The sequence below is a fragment of the Tripterygium wilfordii genome, chromosome 23 (assembly GCF_013401445.1).
Source record: "Tripterygium wilfordii isolate XIE 37 chromosome 23, ASM1340144v1, whole genome shotgun sequence".
Classification (NCBI taxonomy): domain Eukaryota; kingdom Viridiplantae; phylum Streptophyta; class Magnoliopsida; order Celastrales; family Celastraceae; genus Tripterygium; species Tripterygium wilfordii.
In genome coordinates, this window is record NC_052254.1 from 267279 (window position 1) to 284144 (window position 16866).

The 16866-nt window shown below is 37.4% G+C and overlaps 2 protein-coding genes across 8 annotated transcripts; both read left to right on the forward strand.

Annotated features, from left to right (window-relative positions):
- Positions 1–357: 357 nt before the first annotated feature.
- LOC119992905 (E3 ubiquitin ligase BIG BROTHER-related-like) lies at positions 358–3439 on the forward strand. Of its 6 annotated transcripts, none has more exons than XR_005466452.1 (7): positions 358–579; positions 812–881; positions 967–1153; positions 1398–1498; positions 1608–2277; positions 2354–2522; positions 2691–2828. XR_005466452.1 is itself a non-coding variant. In XM_038839737.1 (3 exons), exon 3 carries the CDS (start codon positions 2756–2758, stop codon positions 3320–3322), a length of 567 nt encoding a protein of 188 aa, XP_038695665.1. In that variant the 5' UTR covers positions 2109–2277; positions 2354–2522; positions 2684–2755; the 3' UTR covers positions 3323–3439. The 6 variants fall into 6 exon arrangements, 3 of the variants coding, with proteins under 3 accessions (XP_038695665.1, XP_038695663.1, XP_038695662.1); XR_005466453.1 differs by having other exon boundaries at positions 2684–2799; XR_005466454.1 differs by lacking the exons at positions 2354–2522; positions 2691–2828 and having other exon boundaries at positions 1403–1498; positions 1608–1648.
- A 10166-nt stretch (positions 3440–13605) lies between these two features.
- Positions 13606–16756, forward strand: LOC119993026 (aspartic proteinase Asp1-like). 2 transcript variants are annotated; one of them, XM_038839917.1, is made up of 9 exons: positions 13606–13944; positions 14564–14681; positions 14764–14990; positions 15187–15417; positions 15512–15650; positions 15743–15937; positions 16016–16088; positions 16190–16277; positions 16378–16756. In XM_038839917.1, exons 1-9 carry the CDS (start codon positions 13760–13762, stop codon positions 16460–16462), a joined length of 1341 nt encoding a protein of 446 aa, XP_038695845.1. In that variant the 5' UTR covers positions 13606–13759; the 3' UTR covers positions 16463–16756. The 2 variants fall into 2 exon arrangements, with proteins under 2 accessions (XP_038695845.1, XP_038695846.1); XM_038839918.1 differs by having other exon boundaries at positions 16190–16756.
- The last annotated feature ends 110 nt before the right edge of the window (positions 16757–16866 follow it).

Here is a 16866-nt window from a genome sequence, read left to right on the forward strand (position 1 = left end):
ATCGACCAAGGTTGTAGATCTCAAGGGGCTTTTTGGTTTGATTTTTGTTTTTTTTTTTGAAAATTTGATTTATCAAAATCCATGTCAATCAGTCCACATATTACTAGTATTTAATAAATTAAATGACACGTCAGAAAATGATGTCCATGTCAACAATTTTTAACGATTAATGGATGGAAGGGCAAACGTGGACCATCTGTTGAAGTCAAGGGGCTCATTTGGTACGAGAAAAAGTTTGAGGGCTGAATTGACCCTTTTTGATAACTTTGAGGGCTTTTATTATACTTATCCCTTTCTGTTTTGATTCAAGTTGACAAGGGTGTCTGGTTCAATCTACTAATTACAAATGGACCATTTTTTTAAGGAGAACCCATTTAAAAAACTGCTTACCCTGTACATTTTGATCGGTAGTAACACACACACACACGTCTTTTCGCTCTGAATTGAAGTGATTATAGTAATCTTCACTCTCAATCTTCCGACTTTGCAGTGCATTTCTATCAGTGAACGTATTGCCTTTTGGGTTCTGAGAATCCGAGTAACTTCTGTCTCTGCCTCTGCCCTTTCCCAAAGATTCATGTAAACAGTCTGTTTGTTTGTTTGTTCAATTTTACTCTCTACAAATGCTTTTCTTGGATGGTCTTCATGTTTAATATGAAAAGAAAAATACTTGAACCATTTACTTTTTTGGGTGGATTGCATGTTTGCTTCAATGTAAGAATAAGAATGAAACCCTAGGGCAAAAATTGGGATTTTGCAGACCCATTAATTAAGAATGGGAATCCTTTACTAATTGTGGATTTGATTTCAGATTCCTTGCTCTGTAAATGCCAAGACTTGTTTTTCCTGGCAGTAACTGGAGATGCACAGTCTATAATCAGGTTTGTTCTTATACAGAAGATTTTTTTTTCTAGCAAATTCTGTTGGTTGTTATAATCCGAAACTTCTTTGTTCGTTCCATTGCAGGGGAGAGAAATAGAAACAACAAAATCTCGGCCTAATCAGAACACTATAGACCTTGTTGAACATTGGTTCAAGTAGTAAATATAGAGTATATGGGTAATATCATTGCCTCATTCTTTTCTGGTTTAGCGAAAGTCATCGGCGATCTTTTTGGTTCTCCCCTCGATTTTTTCAAAGGAAAATCTTGCAAGTGAGTATTTGAATTTCCCCACTTTCGTTGCCTGCTTTTTCATTCCAAAGTTGCATCAACGGCTTCTGAAAATCTGTTTCCTATTTGCCCTGAATGCTCCCTTCCGCTATTTGTGTGTTATAATACACTTGTGTATGTTTAGTGGTATGCCATTATCCTGTTTTGTCATGTTATGCTGTCCAGTCTTCCCCTATTTTTTGTTTTCTTGTACTTAATTATTGATCCTATTTGGATTATTGTTCAGTTCAGTTTGCAGATCGACATGGGACTTTATCTGCTACATCGAGAATTTTTGTGTCGCCAATCTGTTGAAGATGGCCATGGTGTTTGCTCTGCTATATATTGGTCAGTTTTTGGATAGAAACTTGACCTTATGTGGCCAATCAATTAAGCCATAATTTTATTTTCTAAACTTACATTGTCACTTGCTTGTTCTCCTTTCCACAATGTGCAGTCCTCTTATTCTTGTATTTACTGCAAAAATTGGGAATCTGCCAATGCGTTGGATGGAGCCTATGCAAATTCTTATGGGCATGTTTGGCTTCCTGGTTCTCTATTTGGGAGTACTGTTGCACTTTCTTGTTGGTTAAAGTTCTAAGGCTCAAAAGGAGAAACCGTGAACGAAGGCAAAGCAATTTTGAAGAATTTGACACAAGTACGGAAGAAGACTTGTATGATGAAAGCTTTTCGTCTCGTGTACCTAGAAGAGAGCTAAGTAGTTTACAATCTCGCAGATTGAGGGATTATAAACGAGTTCATTTGAGGAGGTCATTGAGGCCGAGAAGTCATCGTATACAAGTTGGGATTAGCACTGATTCTAAGTATGGTAGTAGAAGGAACTCTTTTAGGCCTAGCAATCATGTTCATAGCATTAGAGTGACTCAAACATCAAAATTTGTTCGAAAAGGTCCAAATTACAGCAGCAGAGTCGGGGGTTATAGGAGACGAAGGCGTTAAAACTGCGTAGGACAATGCAGCAATCACTTTGACATAACAAATATAAACATAGATTTTTCTTTTGACTTTACATCTTAGCATTCGTCTAATTTAATGGCAAGCTCTAGCCTCTAGTGTATTGGCTGCATGGGATGTGAACTCTACAGAATTACTGCAATCATTCTATGGTCAGTATTCTCATTCGGTAGTTTCTTACCAATTTGTTTGTCAATCTTCTGATTCCTAATTCTTTCTTTGGCTTAGCACAAGAAGTCTACAAGTATGAAATTGGTATCTGTTATTTGTTAAGGAACGGAGTTCAATTGACTTGCATTGAAGGTGTCTTTTCTTTAAAGCAAGCTCTAAAGCCATCGCTTGGCAGGAGTGAGGCAAGGGAGGGACACCTTCAACTCTGAAACAGGAATATAAGAAGGTTGGTTTTCCTTTGCTTTTCTTGAAAGTTTCCTTCTGTGCCAAGAAATCTCATAAAACATACCTGATACCTTCATCCTCCTCATATACTTCAATCCCTGCATATCCTTATTATTAACTTTGTACTCTGATTGGGCATTACACATTTGTCTTCAAATGGAGAATGAAGAGGGAGAGCAAACGCCAAGGAGGGTTTCTGTCACTGATCTCGATCAAGTTGAATCAGATCATGTTATGGCAATGGCTTTGCAAGAACAAGAGAGGGAAGCTCTTACTGCACTTCCACATATTGAAACTGACAGCGACGATGAAGAGGAGAGTGAAGAATATTCAAGCGGAGAAGAAGAAGATTACGACAGCAACGATTATGAATTTTTCCAGAGTAGCCGTGAACTTGAAGCTGCAGAACTAGAGTTCCTTGAGGAAGAAGGTAGCAACAATGACGATGACGATGAAGAAATGGAGGAAGACGATGTTGATGTGGACGAGCTAACGTACGAAGATTTGATCGCATTAGGAGAATTCATTGGAGAAGAGAAGAGAGGGATGTCAGCAAACGAAATCCCGACGTGCTTGCGCCAATTCCAGTGTTTATCCGTTGATCAGAACAACAGAGTGGATGTTGTTGATAGATGTGTTGTGTGTCAAGTTGAATTTGAAGAAGGTGAAGCTCTGGTGGGTCTTCCCTGTGAACATCCCTTTCATTCAGACTGTATTACCAAGTGGCTTCAAATCAAGAAGGTTTGCCCAATATGCGGCACTGAAGTTTCATCACCCAAAACTGCTACTTCTAGGAATTAATAGTATTTAGTTTTTATTTCTCCCTTCTTTTTCTATTCATTCTGTATCACTGTGCAGTACTTTAAATTGAAGGTCAATCCAATGAAATTTACATGCATATAATGAAATTAAAGTTCAGAGTCACTTGTTGTAGATGCCATGGAACAATATTCAATCTCTGCAGAAGATTTAGCAACTGTCTGTTGCATTCTTCCATGAACCAAATACATCGAAATTGATCAAATCGAGACTGAACACAACAGCTAACGGATAGAAATAAGATTTGACATAATCAGACTAAAACACAAAAAGGTAACAGAACATGTAGCCGTTGAGATGCCACATATGAAGTTTGAAAAAGATGAACTAAAATGGGCTTGACTTGAGCATGGTCCTTATGTTTGGATTGGGCTTTATTTGGCTTGAATGGTATCGTAAGAAAGTCCACACAAAGAACTTGTAAATGTATTGTTTGCTTTTGGTCTTAAGACCCACATGGTTGTGTTTCGACCTTAACTTATAAAGTACTTTTGTTTTATCTCAACTTTCTGATGTAAGACTTTTATTTTAACACTTCCCAGCACTTCTGAGCTCTATTATGCGAGATCCAACAAGTGGACTATGCAGGTTAGGGTTCACATGTGAGTGATTCGTCCATTGGACATCCAAAAGGCCGTACAAGTGGCCCATACGGGATTGAGGTACTTTCAATTGTAGATGGTTCGTTCATAAGGATATCCGAAAAACACAATAGGTGATCCGAAAGAGTAGAGGTAAGTGAACCAGACATTGTAGTGGCTTCTGCTATGATATCATGTAAGAAAATCCAACTCAAACAACTTGTAAAGGTATTGACCACTTTATGGCTCAAGGCCCACACAATTTTCTACTTAAAAAGGTTCTCTACCATTGAGATGTGCTGGTCCTATTGGATCATAACTTATAAAGCACTTAATTTTCTCTTAACTTTCAGGATAAGAGATTTTTGACTTGTTCTTAATGTCTTCTTTAAAAAGTTGCCTGTATAAATAATGTGTTAATTCAAAAATTAAAATAAAAATGCCAGCATAGATGATACTTCTTATTCTCAACATTCTTTTTGTTCTCACATTCTTGTTCTTGTTCTCATCATTCTTGATTCTTGTTCTCACATTCTTGTTCTTGTTCTTGTTCTCATTCTCATCATTCTGTTAAAATAAGAGAACAATGAAACTTAATATTGCACATTTTATTTGCATGTATTGTATTGTATTTATTTTTATTTTTTTATTGTAGTTCCTTTGGAGCATTTAAGAGAACATCGGACAAACCACAAGGTTATATGGGCCTTCTTGTTACTTGGGCTCATCACTTTTGGGCTTCTGAAAACTTGGGCATGGGGACACTACAGACTGCAGAACATATATAGGACAAGGAAAGAGATTCAATAATTAGGAGCTGAATTTTATAAAAAGAACAAGAAAGAACAAGAAAGAACAAGAAGATTCATTGTTGTTGATGTAATTGACATATTAAGAAACGAAATAACTCAAAAAAACCTTGCGAGTTGCGATCACGTTCATAATTCATTCGCAGGTGGAATGCCTGTATAGACGACACTTCTTATTCTCAACATTCTTCTTCTTGTCATCATTCTTGCTCAATGAACATATGACAAGAAAGAGATTCAATAATTAGGAGCTGAATTCTTTATTGCTTAATTCGACAAGGGAAATAAAACAAAGAACATATGTAGGAAAACCTGGCAAGTTGCGATCATAATCATTTGCAGCTGGAATGCATGCGTCTCCCTGTCTATATATATAGATTCATGGACGGCAACTTTTTCAAATACAAGCATGAATATGATGGAAGGCAAAAGGATATGCCAGATGCAACCAATGATGGTGGTGGTGCTCTACTACTTATTGTTTACAACAATATTTCAGATCTCTTTCTCAGAGGCTAATCGCACTACAATTACCAGTAGAAAGTCCATTGTTTTTCCTCTCAGAGGAAACGTTTATCCCGAAAGGTAAGTTGATACGTCCACCTTATGCATATATATATGTTCTTTGCTTCTATCTATATATGTTGTCATGATTTCTTAATGAGTGATCGTGACAAACTTTAATCTCAGGGGTTACTTCACCACGATCAATATAGGGAATCCAGCCGAGTCTTTCAAGTTTCACATGGATCCTGGTAGCGACCTCACTTGGGTTAAATGTCATGATCAGGTAATTAAACAATAATAGTGCTAACGGAGCATATGGTTCATAAGTGAATGAGTGTGAGTGTGAGTGTGAGTGTGAGATAAGTGCGAGAATGAGTATGAGTAACCAAGCCGGCATGGTTCATCTAAACTGTCAATAAAGCTATCGAGTCGGGAATGATAGGTAAAACCGGAAGGTTTTTCAAAAATTGAATCGTGGTGGTAAAACTGGATGGTTTTTCAAAATATTTTTTGAATTTTGAATTATTTGTTATATATTGTTGACTTATGATGTGAAACTTGATTTTTATATATATTGTTTTATATGTGATGTGAACTTGATTTTTTAATTTCTTAGTTTTTTCATGGATGATCGTATGATATTATTATGATATTTATTTTCAACATTATTTTTAAATTAAACTTACGGTTCAACCGATGACCTACTGGTTGAATCAATGAACCAATGATTAGTCTCTCACCCGAGTCGATGTCTGGAATGGTTTTTATAACATTGAGTACACCATATTTGATACGAAATAGAGACTGAGTATGAGTGTGCGAATATTAATTTATAATAAGGGTATGAAAGTTTTTTTGTATATTTAAACTCATTTTGCCGCAAGAGAGAATTGTCATTCTCATCAGTTTGGTGAGCTTGCTATCCTCCACAAATCATAATAGAAGGTAAAATGAGTTTGAGATTTTAACCTCCCAAAATCCAATCAAACAAGGAAATAAGTGATTCTTACCCTCATGTCACCTTCTACATGCCAAACCAAATGTCAGTCCGGTAATAATTTTGCAGATTCTATTACGTACAAGTGCTCATTCATGCTCTTGTATGCGCTAAAGCCTGTAGGGCACCTCTACAACCCACGACCAGAGAACATCGTGGAATGTCAAGATCCTGTATGCGTTGCTGTCCAAGGAGATGAACGTATTTGTGAAAACCCAACGGATCGATGCGAGTATGTTATTATATATGGCGATGACAGTATGACTGAGGGTTTTTTGGTCGAAGACACTTTTCATCTACCACTTAAAGATGGCTCTGTCATTGCCACTCAATTGGTCTTTGGGTAGGTATATATACGTATATTAATTACATCTCCATCCATCCATGATTATTTTGTAATTTTTAATTACCGTTTCATCCACAAAATTATTAATCCAATAAGAACCCGGTGACAATCCCACAATCCAATACCAATTTGCAGGTGCGGATACAAGCAAACTGGAGAATTTAAAGGGGATGGAATTCTTGGTCTAAGCAAAGGTCCATGTGACATCTCGTCCCAAATGCATTCACAATATCTAATACAACAAGTAATTGGCCATTGTATTGGTGGGGGAGGAGGCGGGTTTTTATTCTTAGGAGATCATGATTTCATAACTCATACAGAACTCTCCTGGACACCTATCATTACTAACGATGATGAGTAAGATATATCACTGATCCATTGAATTACTTGTTAAGACTTTATTCCATATTGGATTGACATAATCCTAACGAAAGGACATATATGTAAAGGTCTAATCCCTCTCACATGATCAACCTATTTTTTGAACTTGGCGACGGCCTAAAAAAAACAAAGCCGGTTTGTGTTGTTTGGGTTGAATTTTCTAATGTGACTCGAACTCGGTTTTTGTATATATGTTCATGTATTATTTAGGGCTTACTTATTGGGACCAGCGGATCTATTGTTTGATGGAAGTCCGACTAAAGCGAGAGATCTTGAACTTGATTTTGATGCCGGAGCTGTGTTAACCTATTTAAAAGATCCAATTACCTACAAAGCCATACTAAGTCTGGTAAGTCAAGACACCATAGTTCCTCCAATTATATATATATGATCATGAACTCATGATTACATATATAATTTATATATTCTTCCAGATTCTCGAAGCTCTTCGTCGTAGTAAAGCACCATTGTTACCTGCAGACCCGGTGAATGAACTTTCAAGATGCTGGAGACACAGACAAAAAGATATTACATCCTTCGAAGATATTAAGCATTACTTCAAGAACATGACGTTGAGCTTTACAAAACTACCAGACGTTAGACTGGATTTACCACCCCAAGCTTATCTCATACTTACCGACGTAAATTATTTAATTTGAATACAAACTCATACTAATATCTTAATTTCTTCACTAAAATATACATAACATCTGTTACTGCTGCAGGGAAAAGTGTGCTTGGGAATTTTAGATGGTGACGAAGTAAGAATACCTAATGATTTGATTGGAGGTAAGATATCCTAGCAACAATTAATATATATAGAAACCTGATAAAAAAAAAAAAAAAAAACTAAAAATTGTTATACTCTAGGCTTCATCGTCTCTTGTTGTATCCAGCCATTTCAATGCAGGATAAATTGGTAATCTATGACATTGTCACTGATCAAGTTGGATGGGCTTCCCATAACTGCAATCTGCCCTACCTGGCCTAAACCATTCTCAGAACCAACATATTTTCCACAATAAATCTACTTATATATGTATATAACTATATACATATGTATGTATATATGAACAGATCTAGTTGATCACTCACGTATATATATATAGTTATTTCTCTTGTATAATCTCTATATGAAGTAACAGAATGCGCAATGGGATTCTTCTACCCTATACAACTATGTTGCAATAAAATGCTTCAAAATTGAAAATAAATTACATTTTTATTTTTCTATCACAGGGAAATCAGCAGTAACTATTCTAACGCACCCTGGATAAATTTATAGATTCCAATAATAATAGTTCACAATCCACACCGAATAATTTTATAGATTCCAACAATAGCTCACAATCCACATGTGTTAGCTAATTAAGCACATAGAAATTCATGTACATTTAGTTTGTCAAAGCCTTATAAGAAGATATAAGCAGTACAAGTCCACAAAACCACAAAGCTTTCACCATGCTTGGACTACACTAAAAAAAAAAAAAAAACACTTTTTGTTTTTAATTATCAATTTTACGGAATTGGAATTGCTTTAGCATATCTCTTTTAAAAGGAAAAAAAAAAAAAAGAATAAAAACTTTTACCCATTATTCCGAGCCAATGAAGCCCATTACAAATCTAGCGGTATAAAGTGGGTCAGCCCAACTCAGCCCAGAACTGGCCACAGGCTGCCCACTTGTTTTGTGGGCCAGCCCAGCCCATCCTTCAGAGTTCACGGGCTGGCCAGAGAACTTATTGCAAGCCAAACACTAGGCCGGGCCCGCTAAGTGCCCAAGCGCCGGGCTAGCCGAGCCAAGCCTTTTTTCTAATTTTTTAAAAAAGTTTTAACAGAGACATTATTGAATCTCTCTCTTTCCGTTTGTAGATAGAGAAAGCTTGGAGGACCACCATAAACCGATTGAGATATTTATTGAAATCTTGATATATGTACACAAACACCCCTTACAAGAGCTAATGGACAGTGTTGATATTCTTAGCCCAAACACTTTGAAGATATTATCCACTTTAGGCCGTTGACCCGCACGAATTTGTTCTTTATGCGTTGTCATCATTGATTCTTAAGCTAAAAAATGCATCTTTAGAGAATCAGAGTGGCGTAGCGGACGCACTAAGAGCACAAGATACTATCCTCTTTGGGCCCCGATTCTCTATTGATACATCAATTTACACTAATTGAGCTTTGTTTATATATCACTTGGCTGGGTTATGCATGCCAAACTGATTTGGGTTTTGGTAGATAGAAACTAGATTTGACATAATCAGACTAATACATAGACAGGTGATAGAACATGTTGCCGTTGAGATGCCACAAGTGAAGTTTGAAAAAGATGAACTTAGATGGGGTCGACTTGAGCATCTTCTTTATGCTTGGACTTCATTTGGCTTGGTATGTCTTATTTAAAAGCTTGCTTGTGTATGAATCATGTGCCAATTCAAAAAAAAATGCCAGTATATACGTTAACCTTCTTCTTGTTGTCATCATTCTTGATTCCTGTTCTCATCATTATGTTAAAATAAGATAACAATAAAATATTGTAGTTGGATAGGAGCATTGATAATTGGATTTGGAAGCTCCGCAATCCATTTAAAATTGTAGAACCTATCATTATATGCGAATTGTAAATTCTAGGGAATTGAGGAGCCTCTAGATCCTTGATAATTGGACTCAGGAGCTGAATCATTTATTGCTTAATTCGCCGATGGAGAAAAACAAAGAAAGTAGGACAAGAAAGAGATTCAATAATTAGGAGCTGATTCCTTTATTGCTTAATTCGACAAGGGAAATAAAACAAAGAACATATATAGGAAAAAACATGCTTGTTTAGCATTTGTTAAATTTTTAGGTAATTAAAGAATGGAAGAGCTGGATTTCCAAAATGAATCAGGAAAACAAGAAAAAGAACATTACAAAAGTTCGGCGTGGTATTTGTACACGGAAACTTTTATATATTATCAAGCTGGGACGAGGCCACCAAGAAAAAAAAAGGAATAATTGGCCGTCCAACTCCATAGACGCGCCTGCCTCAACTATGTATATCAATCCAACCGCTCTACCAAACGCATTCTATATATATTCACATCACACAAGTCTCTGTAACTCATCACTGGCGTGATGGCAGGCAAAAGGTTAAATCCATTGCTCCCAATTATGGTGGTGGTGGTGCCGCATTTCAAGGTTGTTTCTCAGAAACCAATCACTCTGGAATCATCCCCAAAAATTCAGACTTTCATCCATCCACCGCTATTTACAATCTCTTGGCGACTTCCTCCATAGTTTTTCCTCTCACGGGGAACATTTATCCTAAAGGGTACATACCTTGAATGAATGCATGTTCTGTTTTGATATGATTAATTTGTTTTCTTGTTCAACTGACCGATTATATATGGATTCAATATGCAGGGCCTACTTCACGGACGTCAAAATTGGCAAGCCAAGCAAGCACTTCGACCTTCAAATTGATACCGGTAGTCACCTCACCTGGGTCCAATGTGATGGACCTTGTGAGAATTGCGACTTGGTAATTAAACAAGAACAACAACAATAGTAATAGTATTATCAGCAGTCTTATGGATCCCAGTGTTTTTTGTTCCGACTATCCCAAATGTTGAGATGGATACACATGATTTCATAAAAATCATGGGGCCCATGATTTCGCATGGATCATATGCATTGATCTCAGCATTTGTGATAGCGGGTATGGCTTTCGTTATGATGATGGCACCAAAACTCATGGTTATCTGGTCAGAGACATCTTTCCAATCCGACTTCAAAATGGCTCCGTCGTTAAACCCCGTCTGGTCTTTGGGTTGGTTTTGCCTTGTTCTACAAATAGCTTTGTAATTGTTACATTTTTGTTTCGTCCTAATAAGATAATCCATGGAATTACAGTTGTGGATACAAACAAATCGGAGTTTTTTAAAGGCGCTGGAATCCTTGGTTTAACTTGGGGTCCAGCTAGTCTCTTGTTACAAATTCACGAACAAGGTCTAATACATCAAACAATTGGTCATTGTTTAAGTAGTGAAAAAGGAGGTGGCTTTTTATTCGTGGGAAAGGATCATATACCTCCTTCCGAAGTCTCCTGGGCATCGATCACGAATTCTGAAAAGTAAGATATAACTCAATCAAGTGATTTATAAGTAAAGCCTAACTATCCTCATATTGAAGATGCATTTTCTAGGCCCAAGAACCATTGGTGACGGCCCATAAAGATCAAATCCGTGTGGGCCCATGGCTCAGAGCGGATAATATCTTCATTATGTTTGAGCTGAGAATTCAACATGGTATAGAAGCTAAGACTTGGTCTAGTTAGACGGACCTCTACATAGTCATTTGTTGAGTTTGTCATAACCCAACCTACAAGTGTAGGGAAGTGTCAAGACAAAAAAAAACCCACATTGATATGGCATAACCCAGTTGAGTGGTTTATAAGCAAAGTTCAGCTCCTCTCACATTGAAAATGCATCTTTTGAGCCTAAAAGCCATTAACGACCCCCCAAGAACAACACATCCGTGTGGGCTTGTGCCTAAAATAGACGACATCTTCAATGTGTTTGGACTGAGAATTTCAAAAAATCCCAAACGAGCTCTCTCTATTTTATTTTTTTTTACAAACATGTGGAATTTCTATATTTGTGTACATTTGTTCAGGACCGGTGAATCTCTTGTTTGTTTGATGGAAGTGAGACTCAAGTAAAAGAAGTTCAAGTGTTTTTTTGATAGTGGAGCCACCGTATCCTACTTTAGCCAGCCAGTCTACAAACACACACTCGATCTAGTAAGACGGAAAAAAATTTCTTCATTTGTAATCATGAATTAACTAGTGATCATTTATTTGTTCATCTTTCAGATTAAAGAAAATCTAGAGGAAACGCCATTGATTCCTGCACAATCAGAGGGTGGTGACCTTTCAATATGTTGGGAAAACAATCGAAAACGTATTAAATCCTTTGATAATATCAACAACTCCTTCAAGAACTTGACTCTGAGTTTCATAAATGAAGCAAATGTTGCGTTCAATTTATCTCCCCAAGCTTATCTCATACTTATTCCAGTAAGTTCTGACTTTGGAAACCATTGATTTCAATACTAGCTAGAGAGTATGTACAAAGAATTTATTTAGCTTATATTTTTATTGCAGAAGAAGAAGGGAAAAGTGTGTTTGGGAATTTTGGAATGGCGATCTCGTAGGACTGGACAATATGATTCAAATTGGAGGTAAGCGATACTTATTAACAACACAATAAGAAATTAACTCGGATTGACACAACCCAATCAAGTGATTTATAAGCAAAGATATACTTCCTCACGTACACATGTCCAGTACTGTTTTGGGGCTTAACTACCATAGGTGACGGTTTAGAAAAACAAAATTGTGTGGGCTCATAATTCAAAAGCAAACAATATTGGTTTGTAGCGTTTGTGGTGGATTTTCTAACATGATACTAGAGAAAGTCTTGAACCAGTTGGACGGTCCTTTACCTGTCCACTTGTGGGCTGAGTTAACCTATAAGTGCGGGGGAGTGTCAAGACTAAAAATCTCACATCGGATTGATGGTTTATAAGCAAAGATCCACTCCCTCACATACACCCAACGCCTTTTTTGGATTTAAGTAACAAAAAGGAAATAAATTTCTATAATTGAATTGTTATTCAATCTCAAACTCTTATGTAATTGTATACTTAATTCAATTGTATGTCATCTTTTTTTGTTGTTTTTAGCTGTTTCAATGCAAGATAAGTTGGTGATATATGATAATGTGGATCATCGTATTGAATGGACTCCCAGAAACTGTAACACACTCCCTAAACCCTAAATCATTCTCATAACAAGCAGATATCCACAAATAAGTAGTTAGTTTCACATCCAACTTTATATTCTGGTGCAAGATCACAAATGGAGGAGGATAAAATCAGCAAGATCACAAGCTGGGAAGGCTTTTTTTTTTTTTGATTATAGAAACTCGTTAGTCTTCTTTATCTTTGTGGACCCTCAAAGGGATAATAAACATATATGTATGCTTTCTTCTTTCACATACCAAATGCTAATGAATTTTTAATTAATTGTCATATTTTAACAACTTCCCGTATAGTAAGAAAAATAATATAAAATTCAAATCCCAACTTCCAAGCTAGTGAATTTTTTAAATCAAATGACTGTACCAAGTCCTTAATGCCCAACTAAAAAGACTTCCAAGCAAAACTCTTTTTTAAATGTGTTACTTAAATCAAATGATTGTACCAAGGACCCTCTTTCCATCAATTACATACATACATATATATTTTCCTGCTTTCACATCCCAAATGACAATTTTGCCCCTCTCGAAACCCTTCATACACCAAACTCCAAAGGGCAATATCATCCTTTCGGCCCACCCTTTCTTTCATAGATGCAGACACAACTTGAAAAAAATACATCATTAATAATCTATACCCTACCCAAATATTTTATATTTAATAATTTTTGGTAATTTATAGGAAACCTTTTAAGCCTCAAATTGAGCCAATGAGTCGACCATTATTTAAAACTTCCGTATTTTCCACACTGTCCTGTCCCTCTCAAGACTCCATTTGGGCCCACGAGCTCCTCCCCAACTGTATATATGCTACGCCCCTCCATAGCCATAAACTCATTAACTCTTTGAACATACAGACGGAGTCCGCACATATGGCTATGCTCGCATTTGCATAAAAGTTTGTAGTAGTCAAAACCCAGTACTACTTTTTTCTTCTATTTAGTCTTCTTCTTCCCTTATCTTTCTCTCTCACAAAGAAAATCTTCTTGATTGACGATGGAGGCGAGAAGGCGAAGTGAGTGTTTCCCGATGATGGTGTTGTTCTTCGTGGGTTTGTGCGGGACATTTCAAGGCTGTTTTGTGGAAGCCGAGAACAATGGAAAGTCAGCACCACCGGCGGCTGCTAATCGATTCCGCTCTTCTGTTGTTTTTCCGATTGAAGGAAATGTTTATCCCATCGGGTGTGTGATTCTTGAGTTCTTGCCAATCGATTTGAATGGTTACGTTGGTTTGATTCCTGCATGTTTATTGAAGTGATTCTTGGGAATGCTGTGGATTTCTGTGCATCTGCTTGTTCTTTTGGGACTTCTCTTGTCCATTTCGATTGGAGTTATTTATGTCATTGTCGTTTTTCTTTCTTTCTTTTTGATTCGACTGTGTGGTAGTTTATATTGTTATTCTTCTATCAATCCTTACTTTGGTTCTCTCGATTTTGGCTTTATGGATTGACTCTGAGACCCGCATCTGAGTCTGTGTTGCTTCTCTGAAAAATCTCACCTTGATTTTTTTCAGCTCTTTATTGCTTACAACCTTTTCGACCCATTTCCCATGAGAAATTGCTCTCCAAGATTCTTTTGTGGAAAGTGAGCAAGTCATTTGCTAAGGTGGTGTATTCACCAAATCAAAGCTGAATTCCTTCCTTAAACCCTTGTGAGCCATTTCTGAGAGGCACTTGCATGATTGATTTCTCTCTCTCCTTATGTTCCATTCTTGACATCAACTATTAGGTTTTCCACACTTTCTTGTGCTGAGTGTGTGAAAGTTAAGTGGATAAGGTTTGCATATTCATTTGATCTGCAGGTACTACTATGCGATGGTCAATATTGGCAACCCACCCAAGCTTTACGATTTGGACATTGATACCGGCAGTGATCTCACTTGGGTCCAATGTGACGCACCTTGTGTGAGTTGCACCAAGGTAAACATCTCATTAGATAACGATTACAACATTGCTGTTATTGTTATATTTTCTCACATGAGATTCTTACACTTGTGTGCAGCCCCGCGAGAGTCTTTACAAGCCCAAAAGGAACCTTGTGCGATGTCAGCATCCCTTATGCGCAGCCATCCAGGTGCCAGAAACACGCCATTGTGAATCCCCAACCGATCAATGCGACTATGAGGTTGACTATGCTGATACTGGTTCATCGTCTGGTGTGCTGGTTGCAGACGTTATTCCCCTACGACTTTCCAATGGCTCTGTCATTGCACCTCGGTTGGCATTTGGGTGAGTAATTTTCATTTCAACCCTAATTTCAGCATCCGGAATCATGTTATGACCCAGTGTAACATCCTTCAACTTGCATTCTTGGTTAGTTGATGATGCATAATCTTGATGTCTTTCAGTTCTTAATCTTTCGGATTGAATGACTTGTGGCCATTCAAAGTAAATATGTCATGATTTATGATCCTCTTGGCTGCAGGTGTGGGTATGATCAAAAGACTCCTGGTCCTGCCCCTGCACCTCCCACGGCTGGTGTCCTTGGTCTAGGCAGTGGCAAAGTTAGCCTCGTGTCACAAATGTATGCAATGGCTATAACACAAAATGTGATGGGGCACTGTTTAAGCGGGCAAGGTGGTGGGTTTATATTCATAGGAGATGATCTGGTTCCTCCTGCAGGAATTGTCTGGACACCAATGACCACCTCTTTAAAGTAATTACTCAAGTTCTATTTCTTCTCCTGTGCCTCGTTGCTTACTTGAATGGCATCTATGTAGATTAAATTATGTCTGATTCTTGTGATTCAGGGAATTCTACTCATCAGGACCGACGGAACTCTTTTTTGGCGGAAAACCTTCTGGACTAAAGGGATTTCAAGTTATTTTCGATAGTGGAAGCTCTTACACCTACTTTAATTCTGAAGCATACAAAACCACACTTAAACTGGTAAGGTGAAACAATAGGAGCATTTGGGATGTAGTCATCAAATATCCAACAGAGACTTGTTGAGATGACCTGTTTACTTATCCATGTTTCAGATTAGGCAAGACATAAAAGGAAAGCCTTTAAAAGATGCACCTGAGGAAGAAGCTCTTCCAGTGTGCTGGAAAGGTGGAAAACCTTTTAAATCCATTCGTGATGTCAGTAGCTACTTCAAGCCCATGGTCCTGATCTTTACAAAATTAAAGAATGTTCAGCTGCAGTTAGCACCCGAAGCCTACCTGATTGTCACAGTAAGTGCTATCTTGAAGCTATTAATTTAACCAAGTGGGCATACATATTGGGCGTGTACTGAACGTCTTTCACTTTAGGAGAAGGGAAATGCGTGCTTGGGAATTTTGAATGGCACTGAAATAGACCTGGGAAACTTGAACATACTAGGAGGTTCGTGATACTAACTGAACAAAAACCTAATAACGTAAATTTCTTAATTTATCTTTGCCATTCTAGTTTCTGTTATTCACTTTCATGTTTTTTTTTTCCAGACATTTCTTTACAAGATAAGATGGTGATTTATGACAATGGAAAGCAGCAGATTGGATGGGTTTCAACAGACTGCAATAGGCTCCCCAAGTCCTGAAACCATCCTTTGATACTATTCTTTCATTTACAAGAAAGTAAAAGTTGGGGACTATCTCACTCGGTTTTTTTTTTGCATAATGTTTATTAACAGCTTGGATCGTGATTATATCGAAGATTTTTCTCAGCCATATACAGCCAATTTTGGTATCTTAGAAGGGCAGTGTGCAGCACGCTAATGCCTCTTAAGAAAGCGAGGAAGAGCCGAGGCATGAGAAAAAGGTAGAAGTAGTTTCATGGCATTATATAGTAGATAGTAGATACAGACATTATGTCAATAGAAGTTTTTTCTTTTGTTTTTGGGCAAGCTTGTTTTGGGGAGGGAGGACTTGAAATACTTGACCTCGAGATCATGGTGATGATCCCAGGTATATAGACATTTTTTTTTGCTGTAAATGGCCTATAATGTAGATGATGTAAAATGGGCTCTTGCTCCCATATACAAATAGTGGAATACAAATGCTTGTTACAGATGATGCATCCCCAGCCAGTGCTTCTGCCATGTTTTAGATTCGAGCTAAATTCTGTTGACTGAGACTACGATCATTAGTGTTCCATATTGTTAACGAATCTATCTACCGTT